This window comes from Vigna unguiculata, chromosome 3, assembly GCF_037176805.1.
Source record: "Vigna unguiculata cultivar grain cowpea cultivar isolate G323 ecotype 2 chromosome 3, ASM3717680v1, whole genome shotgun sequence".
Taxonomy (NCBI): Eukaryota; Viridiplantae; Streptophyta; class Magnoliopsida; order Fabales; family Fabaceae; genus Vigna; species Vigna unguiculata.
The window spans coordinates 64901710-64925984 of record NC_140794.1 but is presented as its reverse complement, the minus strand read 5'-3'; the positions used below and the strand labels follow the sequence as shown (position 1 = coordinate 64925984).

At 29.1% G+C, this 24275-nt stretch overlaps 2 protein-coding genes and 2 long non-coding RNA genes across 5 annotated transcripts; 2 read left to right on the top strand and 2 right to left on the bottom strand.

Annotated features, from left to right (window-relative positions):
- Positions 1-1304: 1304 nt before the first annotated feature.
- Positions 1305-2210, bottom strand: LOC146888012 (uncharacterized). Its single transcript, XR_014993375.1, has 2 exons — positions 2067-2210; positions 1305-1530 (listed from the first exon to the last, which is right to left on the bottom strand). It is a non-coding gene; the product is annotated as an uncharacterized LOC146888012 (long non-coding RNA).
- A 4891-nt stretch (positions 2211-7101) lies between these two features.
- Positions 7102-11875, top strand: TBL5 (TRICHOME BIREFRINGENCE-LIKE 5). 2 transcript variants are annotated; one of them, XM_085670509.1, is made up of 5 exons: positions 7102-7990; positions 9621-9813; positions 10240-10385; positions 10811-10969; positions 11193-11875. In XM_085670509.1, exons 1-5 carry the CDS (start codon positions 7257-7259, stop codon positions 11524-11526), a joined length of 1566 nt encoding a protein of 521 aa, XP_085526635.1. In that variant the 5' UTR covers positions 7102-7256; the 3' UTR covers positions 11527-11875. The 2 variants fall into 2 exon arrangements, with proteins under 2 accessions (XP_085526635.1, XP_027922136.2); XM_028066335.2 differs by having other exon boundaries at positions 7105-7990; positions 10192-10385.
- A 2174-nt stretch (positions 11876-14049) lies between these two features.
- On the top strand, positions 14050-16397 carry LOC114175301 (uncharacterized). The gene is made up of 3 exons (XR_003602812.2): positions 14050-14135; positions 14247-14317; positions 16200-16397. It is a non-coding gene; the product is annotated as an uncharacterized LOC114175301 (long non-coding RNA).
- Positions 16398-19840: 3443 nt separating this feature from the next.
- LOC114179124 (homeobox-leucine zipper protein HAT22-like) lies at positions 19841-21238 on the bottom strand. Its single transcript, XM_028065348.2, has 3 exons — positions 20830-21238; positions 20581-20660; positions 19841-20325 (listed from the first exon to the last, which is right to left on the bottom strand). The coding sequence occupies exons 1-3, from the start codon at positions 21118-21120 to the stop codon at positions 20082-20084; spliced, it is 615 nt and encodes a 204-aa protein (XP_027921149.2). The 5' UTR covers positions 21121-21238; the 3' UTR covers positions 19841-20081.
- Positions 21239-24275: the final 3037 nt, after the last annotated feature.

Here is a 24275-nt window from a genome sequence, read left to right as displayed (position 1 = left end):
TCTTCATTTCATAGCCACCACCGAAGAAAAATTGGTCCTCCTTACACCTCGTTAGAAAAGATAGCAGATTGTTGTGTCATTGGACACTGTTGTCCACCGCGCACATCACCAGAACAACACCGAACATCATCAACTGCCTATGCCTCATCACCACATAGATCGAGCATCACCTAAACAGTAGAACTGCTCCGTCACTACGAGCAATCGTTGGAGCATAGCACACCTCCACTGTTTCGCACGGACGTCATAGTACAACACATAGCCAACATGAGAATAACACTAGTGACTCTTTGTACAACATGTAGACAACACTCTCATGCCTTTTGACCCCAAGTATACTCACACTCTTCAAAATAAGAATTTAATCTAAACCTCACAACACTCTACTATAAGAGTATTAGAAAAGTAAAATACAAGCTTAAAGTGTCTTTGAATTAGGACAACTAAAATCATGGACTTAGAGTGCATTGCATTGCCATCAACACCCACCTCTTCTTGCTTATCTTAGGTGATGTGGTACATTCCAATTTGCATTATTTTCATCATATTCAACAAAATTTGCATTAGTTGCCATATTAATCTACAAATAATTAAGAAATTATTTAATTATTTTTATTGATGATTTTTCTAGAAAATATGCGTCTATATTTTTATTGTAGAAGCCATACGCCTTTGGTGTATTTAAAACTTCCAAAGCAAGAGTTCGAAAAGAATTAGGAAAGGCCATTAAAACTCTCTTAACAAATCATGATGGAGAATAATGCTCTTATGCGTTTATTTTAATTTCTTTTGTAAAAAACACGACATTAGGAAAGAGCTTACGATTTCTTGTACACCACAACAAAATTGTATATCAAAGAGGAATAATAGCCCTTTTCAACATGGTGAGGATTTTGCTAACACCACACATGAAGCTATAAATTGGAGTGTTCATGTTTTAAACAGAAGTCCAAAACATGACACATGAAGAGACTTGTGGAGTGGAAGGAGACCGGTTGTAAATCATTTCAAAATTTATTGACGTGTTACCTATGCTCATATTCCAAGTGAGAAGAGAAAAAAGTTTGATGACAAAGGAGAAAAAGACTACTCATTTTAATTATTTTATTAAATCAGTTATATTTAAAAATTTGAGACAATGGAAATATGATCAAGATTTAGATTGATCTTTTGAAAATTTTTATCACATAAATCTAAAATATAGATATTTTTTTATGTTATTGAATATATAAAATTTGACGAAATCTGAACACATTAATATAAAATTTCATATTATTGAACAAGATTGAAAGACAGTAGATAAATTTCTGAGTAATGAAAGTTTGAATGCAAACTTTGTTTTATTTTGATAATACTTTGAAGAATTAAGTTATGTGTAACAGCAGCAGATGATAAGGCCAGGAGCCCATGCTACACATGTACCTCCCTTCCTGAAACCATACTTAACACATTTATAACTACACTCTACGGTATTAGTGCATCTGTCTTTTTGGCAGCTTTGTCCTGGGAGGCCCCAATCTTCTGCTAATCCTGTAATCACCACAAAATCACTTTTCACCTATGAATTCTGATACACAACATGACACGAACACAAACATACGACTAAATTGAAAAAATATAGGATACAGAGACACGTCATGTATATATATATTATTTTCAAACTTTCAACTAATACATTATCAATTAACAAAGAAATGAATCAAATTTATCTATTTAATATCAAAAAAAGTGAAAAATAGTGATCATATAGTACTTTTTCCTTATTTTTATAATCATAATAGAAATTTGTGTGATAAATTTATAAATTTATGGATTTTTTAGAAAATCATTAAATTTGTGATTTTAATATTATGTAGGAGTCATGTCAAAATCATGTTAAAGATAAAAAAAAAAGAAACTCTTTTAAATTGGATACTTTATTAATATGTGTCGTAGGAGTGTTGGTGTCCGATACATATCAAATTCAGAACACACCATTAATAAGACTTGTCCGGGCTTCATAGCTTTTCACTTCAATTCCAGATTCAAAATGTAGCATAAGAGATAAAAAGCCTTTTTCTCTTTACCTGAAGAAAAAACCAAAGCAAGGCATAGAAGCCCCAAAAGAAAAGTTTGGTTGATGCGAAAAGCCATTATGCAGAAATTTTGTCACCACAGATGCTTTCTTAGAAGACTGATGTGAAGACTTCAAAGGATTCAATGGAGATATATAGTGCCTCTACAATAAAATGCATACAAAAAATAATATGTATTTTTATTTAAATAAATATGTAAAATTAAAAATAATAAATAAGTATTAAATGTTAATTCTAAATTAATAGTATAATAACAAAATGAGCTCACACGCCATTATAGTGTTTCCGCTTGTATTTATTAGAAGTGTAACCTTTAACGGATCAATAAACGCTACCGGAATGTCAGGTTAATATCTCGAGAAGGGCAATCAATGGTCAGAATCCGTGTCTGTTAATGTGAGAAGATCTAACGGTTGAAGGTGAATGCCTATAAAAGGGCGGTCATTTGCTTAGCATTGCTAGTGCTAGATAACTCAGAAGTACGTCTATTAACAACTAAAAAAGAATGTGTGATGTGTATGTATGCGTTACATGTTCACTGCATATTTACACATGGAAAATACTTTTTTGACAGATTCACTTCACAACCAATATTTAGGGGATATTTTGTTTATTAAAATAGTTAATTTTGTATATGTAATCAGTGACGGATCTTTACCAAAAATGTCGGATGATCAAAATAATATAATTTTGAAATTATTAAATTCAATCATTAGTATAGTACTTCAAAAAATGACTTCTTTAACTGAATATTTTTTATCATTAATATAATGTTTCAAAATATGTAAAAAGGTAGAATCTATCTTGTTTTAGTCAATAATTTCATTTTCATTCCTCTTAAACGATTAATTTATTCTTCCATTATTTATCAATATACTTTTTTTTTGTAAATAATACTAAAAAATAATTGATCATAATCTAGTAAAAAATTGAGACATGTAATTATTAAAAGAAAAATATATTCCTCGAAACAGATCAATGATCTTTTCATTAAAATTGAGACTTTTAATATGGATAATTTACTTTGTTGGTGTAATTAACCTAATCTTAGTGTCAATTTTTAAATAAAAACAGGGACACAAAAAAATTAAACTAAATATTTTTATTTTTTATTATATTATATATTATATTTTATTTTGTATTTACATTAAATGTTATGTTTAAATAAAAGAAATAAAAAATAAAAAAATTAATTTTTACTAATTTCTAATATATATTACCTACAATTTAAAATTTTTAATAAATTTTAAATATATTTTTATATTATATATATATATATATATATATATATATATATATATATATAAATAAATAAAAATCAAAATTTTGGGGATAGGGCCTCTCCCTGCCCCAAAAAGCTCCGCCGTGTAACATACAAATATTGAAAGTTGTAACTTTTATGAAATATTACGTTTAATTTGAAAATAATAGGATACGATACATTATATATACATATAAAAAATTATATAATAATTCTTAAAAATATGATAAATATATAAATTTTATTGTGCGATCCAAATTAAAATTATATATTAAAGTTGTTAAAATAAAAAAATTATAAATTATTATCATCATAATAGTATAAAGACTCTATAGACTAGATACTACATTGATAATTATCAGTATAGTATCCTAAAATATCATATACGAATATGTGTCGAATATAGATACGTGACCCAACTTAAAGTATGAGTGTATCATCGATTTATATAAATAAAAGTTGATATAATTTATATAATATTTTAAAATATATATCAAAATTCAAATAACTTTATCACTGCAGTATTGTTAAACAGTTCGATAAAAATAATCATAATAAATGGATTTATAATTTAACATTTAAATAAAAAATTATATAAAATTATTGATGATATAAAATTCGATAAAAGTTACAATAATATTGAGAGTCAGCTCAAGAGTTTGAGATGTCTAAAATAAACTTAAAAAATGATGTCTTTTATTTAAAATTTATTTATGAAAAATTATTTATTAAAATTTGTTATAATCAATTTCATTTTACATTTCTTTTTCAATAGAATAAATAATAAGGCTAATTCATTTAATCTTTCTTGATGCATTATTGATCTTAAATAAGTGTTTTTATTATCTTTGTATTTGAGAAACTCCTCTCAGCTAAAGTAGCTGACACTAAAATTGTTAACCTTATTCTATAAGTTATATATGTATTTGGGAAATAATATATTCCTTTTATATAATTAATAATGTTAATTGGTTTTTCATTTTTCAAACCTATAATTTCTCTTACGATATTTATTTTAAAAATAAATGAAATTTTCTAGGTGACATATATATTTTTATATGAAATAAAAATTTTAATGGATAAAACTCTACTAAAGATAAATATATACATATAACAAATGAGTTGAACCAACAAAACCTAGTTCTAATTGTCAAGAAAAAAAAAGAGTATATATATATATATATAAGGAGTTAAAATAATAAAACATATTTCTAAAGTAAATTCGATAATAGATCTTGAAGTCTCTTTCTCCTTCTTAAGTGTCAACTTTTTCACAAAACCTACACAGTTTATTTTAAGATTAATCATTAATACAAATAATTTTAAAAAATTATTGTTCTTCTCACCTTGATAGTAAGTATTTTTTTTTTCTAAACTTAAATTGTATTTCCACAAAAAAACCCAACTTTGATTATACTTTGATTAATCTATTATCTATCAAAAGACTAAACTCTAATCTAATTAATAATTTTGTAGAAAAATTACAATTCCTCATCAATATATTTAAAAAAACTCTTGAAACTCATAAATTTTGAAAAAAGTATTAAAAAACAAAAGTGGACAAAAAAAAGCATTTATAATCCTAATACAAATTCAAAACAAAATAAACACAACACCAACACAAATAGAAAAAAAAAACATACAAATAAAAAATGAGAATGAAAAAATTGATACATATGGAAAATATGAGATTCAAGAAATATAATCTACCAAAACCCTAAAAAAGGATTCTTAAAGGAAAATAAAACAAGGAGAGACAAGAAAATTCATTTAGAAATAAAGAAATCAAAGAAAAAAATAGAATCTATATAGATTATAAAATAACAAAGATAATTAATCATTCTCTTTTTTGTAAACAAAAATATAATTTACTAAATAAAGGTTCTAACTCACTAATAATCATTTTGAATACCAATAAAAATTAACAGAAACTAATAATAATTTAATTAAATTTCATTCTCAAACATAAACTTATAATTAATTTAATAGAATTATATTAGCAATAAAATAAATTTTGAGGCCTTTTTTCTTTTTTAAACATAATTTTATAATTAATTTAATAGAGGTATATTATTAGTACAACAAAATTTTTTTGAAGTCTTTTTTCTTAAACAAAATTTTATAACTAATTTAATAGAAAAATATTAGTAGTAAATTTTTTTAAACTTTGTTTTTCTAGATACCTAAAGCAAGTATTTTACTTATTTTACTGAGTCGGCCCTAGTTGTCGCAAAGTCGTCCTTATCAAGTTTTGTCGTCGTTGCGAAGTTGTTTGTCATTGACAAGTCACGATGACATCCACTATCATTGCAAGTGTGATTTCTTTGTACATCGATAGATTTTGTCAATAAATTTTTGTCATCACGGAAAGATTAAATCCATCAGTAACATACATTTTTCTTGTAATGAAATGTCCTTTATGCATTTCCATTTAAATAAGTTAAACAAGTGAATTTTACACATTTGGATATAATTTTTACAACAATCTCTTCAATTTCATTCTCCTATGTTATTTTTTATGTTATTATTGTAGATTTTCTCATTTTAATAATAATAAAAAAACTACTCCAAGCACGAACAACATCAACCAAATTAAGCACAATAAACATCGATAAAAGCGTTTAATTAACATTTCATTAAAAAAAAAATACTCATCTCAGTATTGACCGTGAAAACATTGATTCAATTAGTGGGCTACAACAAAAATAATCTTAACAATGTAAATGAAAAGCAAATCCTTTCAACGTCAACAAAAAATCCTAATTGACCTAAGTAAGAAAAAATGTTCGCAAATATCTCTAAGTTAAGTCGACAATGACCCGATCAAAATTGAGTTGAGGAGAAAATACAAAAAGAACACAACACAGATGATTATTGTGAAAACATGAAGAAATTAAAATTCTTATGTACGGGTTGGATGAGATCTGGTATCCTTAGTGAAGAGGAATCATTGGAACATTTGCTCTTTGCATTTGAATATGACATTCACATACTTAAGGGATAGGTGCTACCCATGGTTTAAGTTTTCAGCACACCTTTGGCACATTTTTTGCAGCATGCTTTCTGCTGCATCAACAGTTTGACGGAGAGAAAATATTATCCATTCTATCTTGTTGGGAGTAGGGATTTATGCAGATAGTGTTGATGCAGGGATTGTTACAAAACAAAACCATTACATGCAACTGTTGCATAGGATAGTGGGTCTTTTGTTCAACTAGTGCTATACAATGATTTCAAGTTCAAAGAATTCTGATTCTACATCATGGGCCACACCATAATTAACATATAACTTCAGAGAATTGCATAACAGAGGCTATATTTGGACAAGTTAAGGGTTTCTATTTTTAAAAGTCCAAACAGTCTATTTTTAGATATTTTAAAGTGTTTCAATTTTTGAAACACACAGACATAGAAAGCTCTTTGACAATGTCTACGCTTCTAAACTCTTTCCTACATTATAATTATGAGTAACTCTTCATATCCTAATGTTTATATTCTTCTGATCGAAAGATTAGACCAATAGTATGATTTTATAATTTCAGTAGGAAGATTCTTGAGTTATTAAGACAGCTAATAATTTTTATGTCTATGAATACGATAAAGATTGTATAGGACAGTCAAAGTTTGTTGTCATCTTGCTTATTACATAGCACTTATGTTTGAAATCTATGGGAAAACCAAGATACCCTTTTGATATTTTAGGCTAATATGACTACTAAATTTTGTTTTTAATTATACCATTCATTAACAACATTATAGTTAGAACCTGTCATTGACCTATCATTTATGACCACAACCAAAATATTTGGTCATACATAGAATCTATGTTATTACCAGAATGTTTTGAAATTAGAAAAATGGAAAAAGTATTGCGCATGTTTGTTGTTGGAAGGTGTTGGTATGTTTGAGAGTGAAGGAAGATGGTTTCCCAGAAGAGGCCTTACACAGTACCCACTCTCTTCTTCCTCGCATTGTTCCTCATTTCTGTCATCGTCTTCTTCTCCACCAGAACCACTCTTCACACCGCTTCCCCCATTCACCCAGATCTTTACCTCCGCGTCCAACCTATTTCCCCTCCTCCTCCTCCTCCACCACCACCACCTCCGCCTCCACCCTCCTCCCCTGCCACCACTCAAACCCTCACCGTCGGTTACACTGACAACGTCACCGACGCTGAATCTGATGTCCAACCGGTAACGGAAGTAAATGAAACTGTTGCCGATTCCGTCGGTTACACTGCCAATGTCACCGACGCTGAATCTGATGCCCAACCGGTAACGGAAGTAAATGAAACTGTTGGCGATTCCGTCGGTTACACTGCCAATGTCACCGACGCTGAATCTGATGCCCAACCGGTAACGGAAGTAAATGAAACTGTTGGCGATTCCGTCGTTTACACTGTCAATGTTACCGACGCTGAATCTGATGCCCAACCGGTAACGGAGGTAAAGGAAACTGTTGGCGACGATGCGGTGTTGAATGTGAAGGAGTGCGATTTGTTCACGGGAACGTGGGTGAGGGATGATAACTACCCGATTTACCAACCGGGTTCGTGCCCTTACGTGGACGAGGCTTATGACTGCAAAGCTAACGGAAGGACCGACACGCTCTACACCAAATGGCGCTGGAAACCGGATGCCTGTGATCTTCCCAGGTACTCTCTCTGTTGCATTTTCATTTTTTCTATGCTTGTTGCTGAACAGGTTTCAGGTATTTTTGCTTAATTTTGGGGTCGCACACAAACTCTAGCTGCTGCTTCTTCTTCATCTGCCAATTTCTGATGCTTTTGTGTTTGGTTAACTTTTATAGCTACTTATGCGGAATCAATCCTCTTGCAGCGAACCAAAACAAAAATTAATAGCGTGAACATTTTGTATCTGTCTCTGTTTTCATAGATATTACTCGAGTGGAGTTTCATAAAAGTGTGACTGATTATGGAAAGTGATGGATTAGAAATTCTCTTGTCATGTGAGATTTTAGTGCTAGTGGATATATTGCCGTTACCTTCCACATGACAAAATTGCAGTTGCCTGTTGCATTTTATGCCTCCACTTATTCTGATGAGGATCATAATAGATAGAGGTTGGTTTCAGAATGATTGGGTTAATGTGTTCAAGTATGAGGGCGGTGTGTATTCTATGAAACTTTAGAGAGTGAGTAAACATGCTTCTCTTGCATAAACTTGATATGGATGTTCCCCAAGGGGGACCCAGCTTGAATTCAACAACTTTTGCAATTCAAACATCTTAACGAGAGTAAAACATTGTCGAACATAAAGTTTTGATGTATCGGACTATCCTAGGTGATTGTGAGAAAATGAACATGAAGTTTTGATGTATCAGATTATCCTAGGTGATTTTGAGAAAATGAATTTTCAGCACTGATTTTTGCTTTTATAGATTCAGATTAAAGAGCTCTAAAAATGGTAAGGTACCCATGCCCGTGAAAATTGAAAATAATGTTTACCTAATTAGTTTGGTTCCTCTAACAACATAGTTTCTGGTAGCAATATTTCAGGTTATGGGATCTGTATTTTTATTGGAAATGGTCGTGGGAGCATTTCTAAAAAGGTTCAAACATTTGTTTACTTGGTGGTGTGTGGAAACTCGATTTGACATGCAAAGAAGCACATGCCATGCGCATCCTATTCTTTCTTTAATCTTATAATGTAAATTAGCCATTGCAAAGTTAGCTTATAAAGACAACATGCATACATATAGAATCTCAAATTCCACTGAAGCTTAGGTGGTAGTTTTTTTTTTTTCTTTTTATCAGCAAATTCCACACGATGCTTTGTTGTTAACCATGTCCCACATTTCCCTTTAAAAACTATTATCTGATGTTCATTCAAAGAGCTGCGCTGTTTCTGTAGTTGAGAAGTGGGAATGTTGAATCCTCTGTCATATGACATAATGTACAAGGAACTAAATTACTTTTAGCCTTGTTCTGTATTTTCTCTATAGTTTAACACTAGCAACCTGCAGTTGTTATTGTATGGCCTGTTAGACGATGGTTTGACCTTTTTTTCTCATCAGATGTTCAACTTTTGATTTTCTCTTGATATATGAAGGCTTAATGAAACAAACTTGTCTCTTCTAGTGTTCAACTAACGATTTTCTGTTGACAAAAGGCATCTCATATACAATATAGCGTGATGTAACAGTTAATTACATATAGTCACTAAAGTGTATTTGAACAATTATTCTTTGCTCTGTATCTTTTAATAGTTTAGAAATTAACTATTCATATGTGCTTCATTAATTTCTTTCATATTCTACTTGAAGGTTTAATGCCACAGACTTCCTGGTAAGATTGAAAGGTAAACGACTAATGCTTGTTGGAGATTCTATGAACCGGAACCAATTTGAGTCCATCCTGTGTGTATTACGTGAAGGCCTGCAAAATAAGAGCAGAATGTATGAGATACATGGACACAAAATAACAAAAGGAAGAGGCTACTTTGTTTTTAAATTTGTGGTAAAATTTTATCTTGCATATTTAGTTTCTTCTAACTTATATACACTAATACTATGATCTGCTTTTATATTATTGTTTTCTCTTAGTTTTTTTTTTTGTCCATTCAATTTCTTAGTAAATTTGTCTCTTCAAGGTCCAGTTGACTTGAATAAAAGTTGTTGGCGAGTATAAATCCAGCTGATGCTGTAGTTTCAGAAGTTAAAACTTCATAACTTCCTATTGAGTACAGTATTTGTATTATTATGAAATTTGCATATGAAATGATCAGGCAACTGGACATTTTTATTTTTGTGTATCAAGAAGATGTGTATGGACCGACTGCAGTATATTGTGCTTATAAAAAAAATAGTGTGCTATGATTTTGGAATACTTGGACAGGACTATAATATCTCGGTGATATTTGTGAGATCTCATTTCCTTGTAAAGGAAGGAATTCGTCTTAATTCACAAGGGAGCTCAAATCCTACGTTGTCAATAGATCGTATTGACAAGACATCTGGTCGTTGGAAGAAGGCTGATATTCTTGTCTTCAATACCGGACACTGGTGGACTCATGGAAAAACTGCTCGAGGGTTAGGATGCAATTATTTTAATTTCATACTTTGATTAATATATGCATTGATTTTATTTAATAAATTTTTGGAAACTGTGTTTTTCTTTCCCCATGTATATTGAACTCTAGCTTGCTTAAGTAATTAAAGGATTCATCCTAACATTTTCTGCACAAGAATGTCGTCCTCTTGTTTTAAACTGCACTTGGCAACATGGAAGATTGGTGTGTACAGTAGTATCAAAAGTTATGAATTAAGAAAATTTGAATTGTCACTTTTTGGTCCTTTTTTCTTATTATGTTTTATTCACTAGTCACTGCTACCAGTTGCTAATTGGTTTGTCTTTCATTCCTTAAATTAGTCATCTACCAAAATGAAGAAAGAAAATAGTCGTAACTTTCTTAAAACATCGAACAAAAGAAGGTGATAGTGTCTGATTTGTGCAGGATAAATTACTATAAAGAAGGTGATTATCTGTATCCAAAATTTGATGCAGTGGAGGCTTACAAAAAGGCTATGGAGACCTGGGGAAAATGGATCGATCGTAATATCAATCCGCATAAACAGATTGTCTACTATCGCGGATATTCTAATGCCCATTTCAGGTATTGATTTCTTTTTCACATATTTATTGACACAAAATCCTTGGCCCCTTCTCTTTCCAGTCTACTAATAATAATACTGAGGATCATGTCTGTGTAAAAGAAATAGGAAACCTATTGCTGTAATCCACATCATAATAATGGAGAAAAGAATAATAGAAGAAACCAATTCCACACCACCACTTGCTCTCTCAACCAAATAACATTGATAATTAACATTTGGCAGGGGTGGAGACTGGGACTCAGGTGGATCATGCAACGGTGAAACTGAACCAGCTTTTAATGGTTCCATCCTGAACAACTATCCTTTGAAAATGAAGATAGTGGAGGAAGTGATCCAGGGAATGAAGTTTCCAGTAAAGTTATTAAATATCACAAAACTGACCAATTTTAGGAAGGATGGCCATCCATCTGTCTATGGCAAGGTTAACTTGGATGGCAAGAAAGTCTCTACAAGGAAGCAAGACTGCAGCCATTGGTGTCTTCCCGGGGTCCCTGATGCATGGAATGAGTTAATTTATGCCACTCTGGTTTTTCAACAAACAAAATCAAGGTATTGACTTACATCATTCTTCTTTCTAGGAGTTTACTTTTTTTATGCGGCAAAGAAGGGAGAACAAAAGAGAAAACGGAACTTCTTTGGCCTTGGCTTTCATTTAGGAGGTCACTGAAAGCAATGGAACTTGTTCCCCCTGTGGTAGTACCCTTTTGGGAATTATCATGAGTTAGTTATTCGGTAGCATGGAAAACTGTACTTTATTGCACAGAATCAAGTAAGAAATTAGTATAAAAATTAGTGATGATGTTATTGTGGGATTATTCTCTCGAGTGTACTGAATGGTATATAGTAAACACAACATTGAAAATAGTTTGTCAATTTTACATTTTAAATTAAATTATGATTTCAAAGTTAGAGGTGTGATATGGATAAGAGCTGTTAAAGGAGCATTGATGATGACTATTAGGGTTGGTAATGAATAGGATCAATCTCAAATTAATTTCAGTCTCACAATTTCTGTGGTGAATTTGATTCATATATTAAATGTGCTGAAGATATATATACTTTAAACTGTTGAATATAAATGTATCTATAAATCATTTTTAATTATAGATCTTAGATTTTTTTAAAGATACCACAGATAATTTAGAACTCAAACTTAAGATCAATAACTAAACTGATTACAATAATGCAATAGTTATCAACTAACTTAAATAATAGTTGTATAAATCTAAAATTTTCAAACATGCATTATTATGATTAAAGAAATTTACTATAATCTATGACCAGCAAAATCAGCCAGAATGTGTTTATCTCCTCAACAAAGATGATGCTTCTCTATTCTCAATCTAATTAAAGAAAAAAATAAAAATGAATTATTAGATCGGGTTACAGTCTAAAGAGAGAATTGACGTTGATAGAATAAATCATTTATATAAAATTATTGAATAAATTAACAACTCAGTTTCATTAAGTATTCTCCATTTACAATCATATTTTTCTAATTTAATTGCCTTATACTTTTAATATTTATAGTTTTACATCAACCACTCTTTAAAAAAAAATCGCAGAAATATAATTTATAGAAACTGCATTAGACTATAAATAAGAGCATGGGAGGATCAATTTTGACCGTTTAATAAAATAGTTATTTTTTTGTGTATTTATGGTTATTCTTCTTTAGATATTTCCATTTTAATATTTGTTATTTGAGTTATGTTAAGAATATTATTGATGTACAAATAATATAAATGAAAATTAATTAAAATAGTGAACTGATGTAAATTATAATAGATATTTCCATTTTAATATTTGTTATTTGACCATCACTTTTCTTAAAAGAAATACATAGCTAATTAATTACAATATCTCCTCCTTCTTGTAACATATATCTTATATATCTTATATTTTTATAATTTTTACAAATTTATAATATCTTATATTATAATTATATGACCTCTAATATTTCATATTATAATATGATTTTTAAAATTTCATATAAGTATGCATCTCAATTAAGTCCTTATTAAACTTTCAAGATAAAAACGGGGACTTAAGTGAATGTTTATTGTATTAAAACACCCATTATCCATGGTTAATAAATATTTGTAGGTACCAACTATCCGCTTACAGATTTTAGCCGCAAATACACGTGGACACAAATATTTTTGTAATACCATCCATAAATAACTGTATTTTTTATATTTTATTTTTGAAATTTCTAAATAAAATTATTTTAAAAATATTTAAAATATAAATTTAAAATAAAAATATATTTTAAGTAAAGCTTAAGTAAATTAATGAATAAAATATTAATGAAAATAATTTTAGTATTTTAAAAGGAAAATTTAAATTAATTGACTCAAAATATAAATTTTAAAAATTAATCTCTTACAAAATAATATCAATTTTGTAAATTCAAATAAAATAAATAATTATATGAAGTCAAATTTGATTATCTCATAATTAATATTTTTTTGCACTAATTAATTTATTTTGATTAATTGAATTTAAGAAAAGTATACCAATAAAATTTTTGTTAATAATTATTAGTATGTATTCATGGATCGGATACCATGGATTGGATACCATGGTACTGGCATGAATCCATTACCTACAAATATTCATAAAAAATATTTTTTTAATATTCATCACAAATTTCATCAACAAATATATGTGGGTTCAACCATAATTATTGAATTGAGAAAAGGAGGTAATAAAATGTATGAATGCCGTTGTTAATCGATCCTTTGCATAACAATGATGTTTTTCTGATTTTTTAGAATTAATATTTATAATATGTGTATTACATAAATGCTTATTTTATTTTAGTGAATTCACTTGTTAATTCAATTTTAATTGCATCAGTCCGAGTAAAAAGGAGGGTAAAACATATATAATACATTTTTATTAAATGTATTAATATCATTAATAAATAATGCTAGTGTGAGATCCCTTTCTCTATTTTAAACTCTGTCCTAAAGAGGGGTTGGACCTAGCCATTTAAGGGTTCAAATTCAGCCCACTTTGGACCCCCAAGACCCCCCTCACAGTCACTTACCCTTCATTCTGTCACTTTTACCTCTTTGTGTCTCTTGTGCTGAAGCAGAAAGTTCTGCTAGGACTTGAACAAGTTCCTTGATTTCCATAGCTGAAACATCTTTATACCACGTAAGTTGATTCCTTCCCTTGCTTCCTTTTGTTTTCAGCTCCTAAGTTCTGGTCCTACCTTAATCTCTATCAAATCTAAGTTCTTTTTCGTGCTCGTGCGTTTGTTTTTAGCTCATTAAGCTGTTCTTGGTCTTGGTTCTCTTCCACCAAGAGTCCTTTAAGAACGTTTAGCTTCATTCGAGGTAAGGAAAGCTAGAGTTTATGTTTTTTTAAAGTTATTATGCTTTCTATATAGGCATTAGATTTATGTGACAGAAAGCACCTTGTAATTTAACTGTTGCTGGACAAGGTGCATCATTTCTGTATTTTTATTGGTATAGTATCTGACTGTATTTAATATTTATCCTTTTAAGGGTATGTTGTTTTCTGTACATAGTTTCCTTGGTTGAAATTTTAGATGTTGATTGTTGCCCACATTGAATCATTGACATTAGATAATTTTATTTATTTGTTGAGATTTTATTCATGAAAATAGTTTGCCTTTGGTCTCAATCTCTGAAGATTTGGGTTTATGCTGAAATATGAACTAAGTAAAATTGTTTTCTTTTAAAACATTTGTGGATTGATATCTTGTTTAAATTATTCTTTTATTGAAAATTTCCCTTGTGCAGGATTTGTAGAAAATAATTTAAGGTGTTGATGCTTACATTAAAAATGACATGTTCCTTGACAATTTTCATATTGCATCGAGTACATTTTATGTTTTGTAAAAATTAAAAATCTAGATAAAAGTATAAATGTGAGGAGTATTCCCTTCTGGGTAAATTATATTTTGGTTAAATAATTTTTAAATTATTATATATGTAACTATTTTCACCAGAGTAAACTAGTTTGATGAGAACAGAATACACTGTTGTAAAAGACATTATTTTGTTGCAAGTGTTATCATGAATCCATACATATATTAATTCTCAGACCTGTTACTTTTTCCTTCATCATCTCATAATTAGTAATGTCTTTCCTCTCCTAGTAAGGGTCAATATATATATATATATATATATATATATATATATATATATATAATAAATATTCTTTTAGTTTTCTGATGAAATTTTAATCATTTTGTTACATTTTAGAATACCAATATCTTTGATCCTTGTATAAGAATAAATGACAATAATTTTTATTCTCATTATTATAAAAGTAAAATGTTTATTTTTAAATGTATTAATTACCAATTACCAATTTAACATAATTTGTTCAAAGTCTTTCACATGCAAGTTTAACAATGGGTTTTAATTTTATATGCTACTGTCAAATATTATTACAATTATTGATATATTTGTAAGTTTAAAACAAATGTCAGATTTTCAATGATAATACATGTTTTTTTTTAAGTCATTCCTATGAAACTCAGGTAGGAGACACTGTGTTGACTGTTGTTTGTTTCATGATGGTTTTCTTTAATTTTCCCTTACTCAATATAGATGATCATGCCTGTTTGTATGCTTTAATGAGATTGATAATAAAAATGTTGGTATGGAAAGCATGACTTGTGTTGTGGTTGGTGGTGGAATGGCATGAAAATTGAATTCTTGAGATGACATGTGGAAATTTGTTGGTAAAAGAGTTTCAAGGGAAACTCTTGGTAATGGTAGTTAGTGTATACCTTGATATAGGAGATGTCTAGATAAAGGAAGGTATCCTGAACTCTAATAATCGTTCACGCTCACATAGAGCATAATGATTTATGTGGTGAGAGTGGCAGGAGGTCCTAGTCTTGGGACATATTGGGCCTAAGACATTAGAGGATTAACCCTATGTGTGGTTGGGTGATAACCCCTTGTGTCTAAACTCTGCAGAGTTTAGAAACCAACACAGGTGCATACTTCCTTTAGAATTCTATATCAAGAGTATGATCCGGATATTGAGTCATAGAGTCTTGCAATTGTTTGCTTTCACATGATTTGGGTGCCTACTGCTTTGTTTGATTATAACATGTTTTATCATTTGGTTGCTTGATAACATGTTAAAATATTTTACTCTACCTTACCTTTTCATTTTTGTCTGTTCCTTGCTTTGCTTTCTCTTTTGCAATGATCACCAATTTATTGGTGTGAGCAGATGTGGAAACCCTTGGTAGAACTCAGGAAGATGCTGCTGTGTAGAGTGGTCCCCTTAGTCTGGGTTATGGCTCACTGTTGAGCCACTTTTTGAAGAACTCTTGTTTATTTAGATTGCTTGCTCTATGAGCAATCTTTTGTAAAAGAATAGTATCCTTGTGTCCTTTTTATGGCAATTGTGATGTGCCTAAGTTTTTATTCCAAGTATGTTTCATGTATGCTTCATGATATGTGCTCTTTTACATTATAATTATGTGATGCTTAATTTTTAGTAGATTACTCTATTTAAAATGGGATGTCACAACCAGCAAAAAATATGATTAATTCAATCTAGTGAAATATATTTTTTTAAATTATATCTTTTTATTTACAAAATTCAAACTTAAATTTTGTTGAAAAAGTTAATTGCGTATAAATCGAAATTAATTCACAGAAAAAAAAAATCATAACAGAATATATAAATATTTTTTAAATAAATAAATAAATAAATAAATAAATATATATATATATATATATATATATATATATATATATATATTGTATGGTAACCTTGTAAATGACCTGAAAAAGATAGATATCTAGATAAGTTTATGTTCTTCATGTTTCTTTTCGTTTTTAAATTTAAAAAACTTTATAACTTTTTTATAATATTTGAATCAGCTTAAACATACGAGAATCTTATATGTTAATTATAGGATATGATAATTTATGTAAATGATTTTAACATTATTTATAATAAATTAATAACCATTTGCTTATTTTACTTATTTTAAAAATCTAAGGATTTATTTATAATATTGTAAGTAATTGACGAATTTAGATTATCTTTTGGATTTTTTTTTCCTTTACTGTATTTTTATAATATATTAATTACTATTAATTTTGATATTTTAAATTATATTAAAAAATATTTAAAATATTAATACAATATATTTTTAATATTTAATAAAAAATAACATAAAAAAAAATCAGTACTCGTAATTCACCCTTTAAAGCACGAACTGAAATCAATTTGCTTGGGTGCACATGAAAGTATCGCACTTTGATGAATTGAATTCGTTGCATATATTACATGAATACTTTGGCATATGTGACGGCCTCTTTGAATTGCTTCTGTGGCGGTGCAAAAAGGAGTAGTAGGCAATTTTGTGTGGGCCATGATGATGACCCAAATCTGAATTGGGTGGGCCAATTTTGATTCATGCTTTTGTTTTCACACAGTTGACCTTTCTCAGTGTAGTAGTCATTTTATTTATTTATTTATTTACTACTTTTTTACTTTAAAAAAAAATTGTGGAATTGAAATGAAGAAGGAAATCGGTGGTATCCTTCCTAGGGTTAAGTTTGATTAGTTGGAGTATTGAACAAGGACAACCTTCGAGATTACATTGTACCATTCATTATTTATTTGTTATAGTTTAATGTCTACGAAGCCATGCCTCTTTTCACACCACTGTGCTAACCTTGTTATTATTATTCAATTCCTATGACCAAATGATTGGTGTGACCAAGATCATTGCTTATGCTTTCTTCCATTCTTTTTCTCTCAAAATCAAAAATACAATTTCATAAATTATGAGTAAAAGTCAAATTTTATTTGCATAGAAAACAAGTTTTAATTAAACAGAGTTTGCTTAAGTGGCAAGGTATATCAATTCTAAGATCTTGCTCAGTGGGCAATGGGGACCCACGTAATTATGTTTGAAGAATCCATTATTTTTATAAATTGACTAATTAATTAGTATTATGTTGGACTCGTATATATAATCGTATGTATATACGGTACGGCCATGTTTGTACTTCTACAGGAATTCTTGTTCAACGTTTTGGTCAAATTATAGTTTCCAAATTTCATGTGAATAATACTCATCACAAGTTTGTTTTACATAAAATTGGATAAGTTTTTGTATTCAATCATTGAGTATGTATTATTTTAATTCATCATAACAAGAAGTTTAATTTTGATCATGTACGGTAAATATAAAATTGCTAACACATTTTAATTGAACTCTAGTACGTAATACATATATAAAATTAAACAAATTGGCTAGAATAGTATAAAGATTTTTGGAATAGAAAAGTAAATTACCCTAACATATTGTTCACTTTCCTTTTTTGCTTTTTCGACCAATTATAGATTACTATACTCATATATATTATATTTATTGCATATTATAATTAGTTTAACAGTGTTAAAAAATATCTTTACACTCTAATAATATGCATACAATTAAAGTCATGATGAAATAAGTTAATAGAAAATACTAATTCATATAAAAATTGTTAGTATTATGGTGTTTAATTTAGTCTCACATTGCTTAGATTTTTGAGATGTATCTATTTTACTACATAAGAGACCCTATGTAACGCTTGAAATACACCAAAAAAAAAAGAAGAGATTTTCTAATGTAGTCGTGGACGTAGATATAAACATTGTATGTCAAACCATGTTAAATTCTCTTGATAAAAAAAAAAAACTAATTTTCCATGAATTTTTTTATAACTAATTAATTACCTAAAGATATATAGGTATATAAAAGTTGAATTGAATTTATAATGGTGTCATCGTGGCATAAATTAATTGATGGTGGCTTATTACTGTGTGACATAGTAATGTTTAATGGTTGGAAGTTGAAAGTATGCTTGTCAACTTGGGTAATTATGAAACCTTTTCGCAGACAAATGCAAGGTTTTCTTGCTTCAAAAATATTTTTAAGATAATCACTATCATAATAGCATGGTAATTACTCTCTATTATAGTTATGCAAACACCGGTAGGTTGGATTTATAGTATAGAACTAGTATTCCCATGTGTTCTGAAGAACACCATGTCTAAAAAATTTGATGAGAAATACTTGTGCTAAAAGGTTACACTATAAAATATTTGATGGAAAAATAACTTACTACAAATATTGTTTATGAATCCTGATTGAAGAAGCATTGGATTTGTGAAAAACAGTGTGTTTGAATTGATTTGCGATCCCTTAAAAGACGCTATAAAGTTTGTCTAAAACTACGTTAGTGTGTGTGGTGGCATGATAAGGGCAGCCACTGTCTCTTAGTAATGATTTTGTTGAGATTTGGATGTTGGCACTTAGTTGGATAATGTTAGGATTATGACTTAGCAAATTCCATGCGCTTTCTCTCAATGGAACTTTGCCCTATTATGAAATGCAACCTACTCCTGTCTTGTCTTGTGGGTTGGTTCAAGAACCACCTCAACACTCAAAAAACACACACACACAATTGCTCATTATTCTCCACACACATCACGCACTAAACAACCCTCATTCAGTTTTTTCAAAAATTAATTGTTGTGAAATTTCCCTACGATTTCCTTCGGACCACCCACCAATAATATACAAATGAAAACTCACATTCTTCTATATATATATGGTTTGGATTCTTGTGAAGCATGAAAATGCCAACGTTTCACGTCATGGATCGCAGATATAAAACAAAATCCTATCTAACACAGATTTAATAATATTCCAACTTTAAAGCCCTAATCTCTGATCAGTGGTCTCACTTAGGGAATTATTTTATCTTTGAGTTTCAGCCATTCAAAACCTTATTCCTTATCCGTACCATCGTATACGTACATAAACGCACACACATACAAAAATAATGAATAAACAAATGAGAAATAAATAATTTTGATTAATTAGTTTAAATTGAATAAATCTACAAGAGAAGAGACACCTGATTTACTAACTACGTATCTATCTGAGCCGCCCCAGTTTGCTCTCTCTTCGATGTGGGGACCGGAGGAATATATAATATAATATATATGGTATGTACTGTTTTTCATTGTAATCATAATTAGAAAGGTTTTGGGTTACGTGTAGCAACAGGTGGTTGATGATATTCCAATTTTGATGTATCAATTTGTACCCTCTAACCCTATATTGTTGTTTCCTTCATTCAGTTTTACTAGTTTGTCGCACGAAGAACACATAGTCAGAGTTGCCGTTTTGGATAGTTGAATGCAGAGAGGCGATGATGGTCCAACCTTAAGTGCACGTAGTTCCTGCAATTCCTTCTTCAATCTTTTGTTCTCATCGCTTAGATTTTGACACTGTTTTTTCAACCACTCACGGTCCACTTCTGTCTGCTTCAGTTTCGTCCTGAACAATTTAAATCTCAAATTTAATGCACGCCATAGGTCCATATAGTCAACACAATTAACAATTTATTAAATAAACAAATTAAAACCGTGGAAAACTCACAACTCTCCCTTTTCTTTTCTCACTTTTCATCTCTACTCCCTTAAACATTCAGCTTTGAAAAAACCCAGATATTCGATGCAAAGCAATTCATCAAGAATAAACAAAGCTATATATATACATCAATGAAACGAAAGCTATATATAATTAACGTACCTTGCTCTTCTGTTCTGAAACCAAACTTCCACTTGTCTTGTCTTTAAATTTAATTGATCAGCCAGTGCTTGTTTCTGGACCTGCATGTGGAACCAAAACCAACGCATAAACAACAGAACACAATTAACTCATAAATATGTATGATACAAATGATCATGTATAGACAGCAAAATCATCATGAATAGCGTTACGTGTATGTGCCATACATATAATATATAAAAATTAGAAGGAGAAAAGGTGAATATATACCGGATTAAGAGTGGTATGAAGTTTGAAGCTGTTCTCAAGCATGGATGATTGGTCCTTGGAAAGCCTGAGTTTTTTTCTGCATCCTTTGTTGTTGTTGTTGGTGTTGCTGTTATCAGAATCAGTGCTCTCTACCTTATCATGATTCAAGTTAATGGCTTCCCCTTTAGGACAAAGCTCAAAAGCTAAGTCTAGCACGGGTCTGTTCTCTTTCTGCTTACCCTTTTTTGGGACATACCCTCCCATTCCAAGGCCCAAACAAAGCCCAGTGATGCATTCTTCAGCGTCTTCCATTTTCAGAGAGAGAGAGGGAGAAGGGGTTGGAGAATTGTATTGTGATGAAGTATAGTCAAAAGGGAAAGTTGGGTTTATGAAAGAGGTGGATTTAATACAGATTTTATTGTTGGGTTTGGTCTTGGTCATACAAATTCAATTTCAATCGGTTATTATTATATATGGCTACTTGGTTTCATTTTAGAAAATATATAAAATTGTTTGTGTAGAATAATTATGATACTAATGAATGACGACTACATATTAAATGTGACAATAAAAAATTGAAAAGGAGTAAAAGCATGCGATAGGATTGTGACCCCTCTTAGGAAACCAAATTTTTTTTCTTAATATATGTTTGACAATTTTCTCCTTTTTTTCTTTGTGCCAATTCCAACCCTGTTCGAGTCAGCTCATCGTATCTTTCCCACCACTTTCCTATGATTTGCGTTGTCTTCACAGGTGGGTTCCAACATTCACATTCATCATCGTACGTTGAAAAACATTTTATACTCTACTACAAAAATTATGTTTTACTACGGGATAGTTTTATATTCACAATAATTCATCGTCAAGCAAATAATCAATTTAAAATAAGTACCTTTTTTTATTCAATACTAAAACAATTGATATTCGATTACTTTATATTTTTTCTGCGTGCCTTATAATCCTACACCAACCAATGTAAAATAATGTTCCCATAGTTGTGTAACAGGCTTCAATATTCAAAACACGTAACTAACAAAAATTAAACCAAAATAAACGAACTGTGAAAATAATAAATCACGTAAATGAACGCTCTTATTTATTTGGACTATTTTCATTAGTCTACGAGGGGCATTTTAGTAAAATGATTGCCATTCATTTGAAGTTAATGGTGTGGCAACTGAAAATTTGACATTATCTCAAACAAAGAGATTTTACCACACACATTTCTGAAACATAATTAATGCATGCTTTAAAAAGATCTTTACTATTCGTTTAAGTTTATGGCCTAAATTTTTCGTTTCAAACTAATATTTACTCCCCTATTATTCTCTTTAATATAACATATTTCAAACATAATTACATATACCAAACAATAAATAATTTAATTGATTTTGTTAAAATTTTAATAAATTTTTTAATATTCATTATTAATTGAAAAACATACATGTTCATAATATTTAATACGAGCCAACTATAATTTTTTTAATATTTTAGAAACTATAAAATACTTTACAAAAATAGCCATCAATTTCTTCTAACCTATACCTCTAGAGAGATTAGTTAATATTCTTTCTGCATTATCTCTTTTAAAACTATAGTGGTTTTGACAAATTAGTTTGATTTCAAAATTATAGTAGTTTTACCAATGTAAGATAATATTAGTAACATTTGTTTTTCATTTATATTTTTATTTATTTATAATTATATATAAAGAGATTCTTTCTTTTGTTCTTTTATGTTCATATTTCATAATTTAAATTTTATCTTTTTTAATATAATTATTTGTTAAATTTTAAAAAATTAACAGTTATTTTACACTATAAAAATGTCTATCTTCTTTCTTTTCTTTATTTCCTTCTTCATCGACACTTATTCCCTCATCTTCTCTCCTTTATTTTCCTTCCTTAGCAACAATTATTTTTCGTCTTATCTCCATTTATTCCACTTTATTCTCAATAAATATAAATTTATTTTGTATATTAACTTAATAAAATTATAATATCATTCATGATTTATTAATATAATATCATGCATTATTTAAAAAATACGTACATATAAACATAATAACGTTTGTGTTTACACTAATAGTTATAAAGCAATACATTTTCCAAAACTCTTACATTAAATATTAAAAAGTTTCAAAACTTGTGTATTAATTAATTTAATTTAGAAATATAATTGCTAATACTATATATATATATATATATATATATATATATATATATATATTCGCAAAAATTATTAAAAATAATCACTTGTCAAAAAGACTAATTTAGGGATTTTGGATAAAATTAATAAATTAATTGCAATTTACAGAGGTACATTTCACTGTCATTCCTTTCTTTTTCTCCACAAAACACACTATTTCACGTTACGAAACATGTTATATATATATATATATATATATATATATATATATATATATATATATATATATATATATATATATATATATATATATATATATATGAAATTTTATAGTAATAATTTTTTTATTTCATCGATAATAATTCATTTGTATAATTTGTTAATTTTATGATTTCATTTAACCAATATTTAAATCACTTCAATTAAAATTGGGCATAGAAAAGAAAAGTAAGTAGCTGAGAAACCAAATTTTTATTAATTATATTATTTTTTGTATATTTTTATTACTAATGAAATATTCATTTACTTCTTTTAACTTTTACATCTAACAAAGAGTTTACAATTTAGTTATATTTTAAGATTTAAACCGTGTTATTGTGAAAGTATTTACTATTTAGAGATAATGAGAAGCGATGATTTTGAATAATTTTTGTATTATTTTTTCCTAGATTTGAAAGTGAAGGAGGATGATGATTTGAGGAATCCCTCCCTGCATCACATCTCCCTAACATAGTGAGATTGAAGAGTGATTGAGATGAGTTTACGCTTATACCCTCATTATTTCAGCTATAGCATGTGAGCTTCTTCCACACCACTCTCATTTCTTTTTCTTTTCTTTCTCTTCCTTTGAATATTTGCTACCTATCCACCACTATTGGTTGTTGAGAAGAGGGACAACGACGACGATAGCGGTGCGAGGAAGGGTTCATAGTGCACTAGAACGTTCACGGAGTGGATCTATGCAGATCTCTTCTTTGGAATCAAATATGTTTTTGTGGGTATTTAATAGAACCATATATGTTTTTGCCATAATGGGATGGAACCTGATTCTTTTTTGTTGGATTTGATTCCAACTTTGTGAAGTACATTGCATGGTTTGGTTTTAACGAGTTCCAATTTCATGTAACCTATTCCATTTCCATTTGTGGTGTTTTTGAAAATTAAAATATTAAATTTTTTAAATCAAATATGTTTTAATATTTTTTTTTTCAATTAACAAATATTACTAATATTTTTATTTATGATAATAATATATCAAAAACTAATTACAACTAATCTAAATATCATTTTATTATACTTTTTTAACACCAAGAACAATT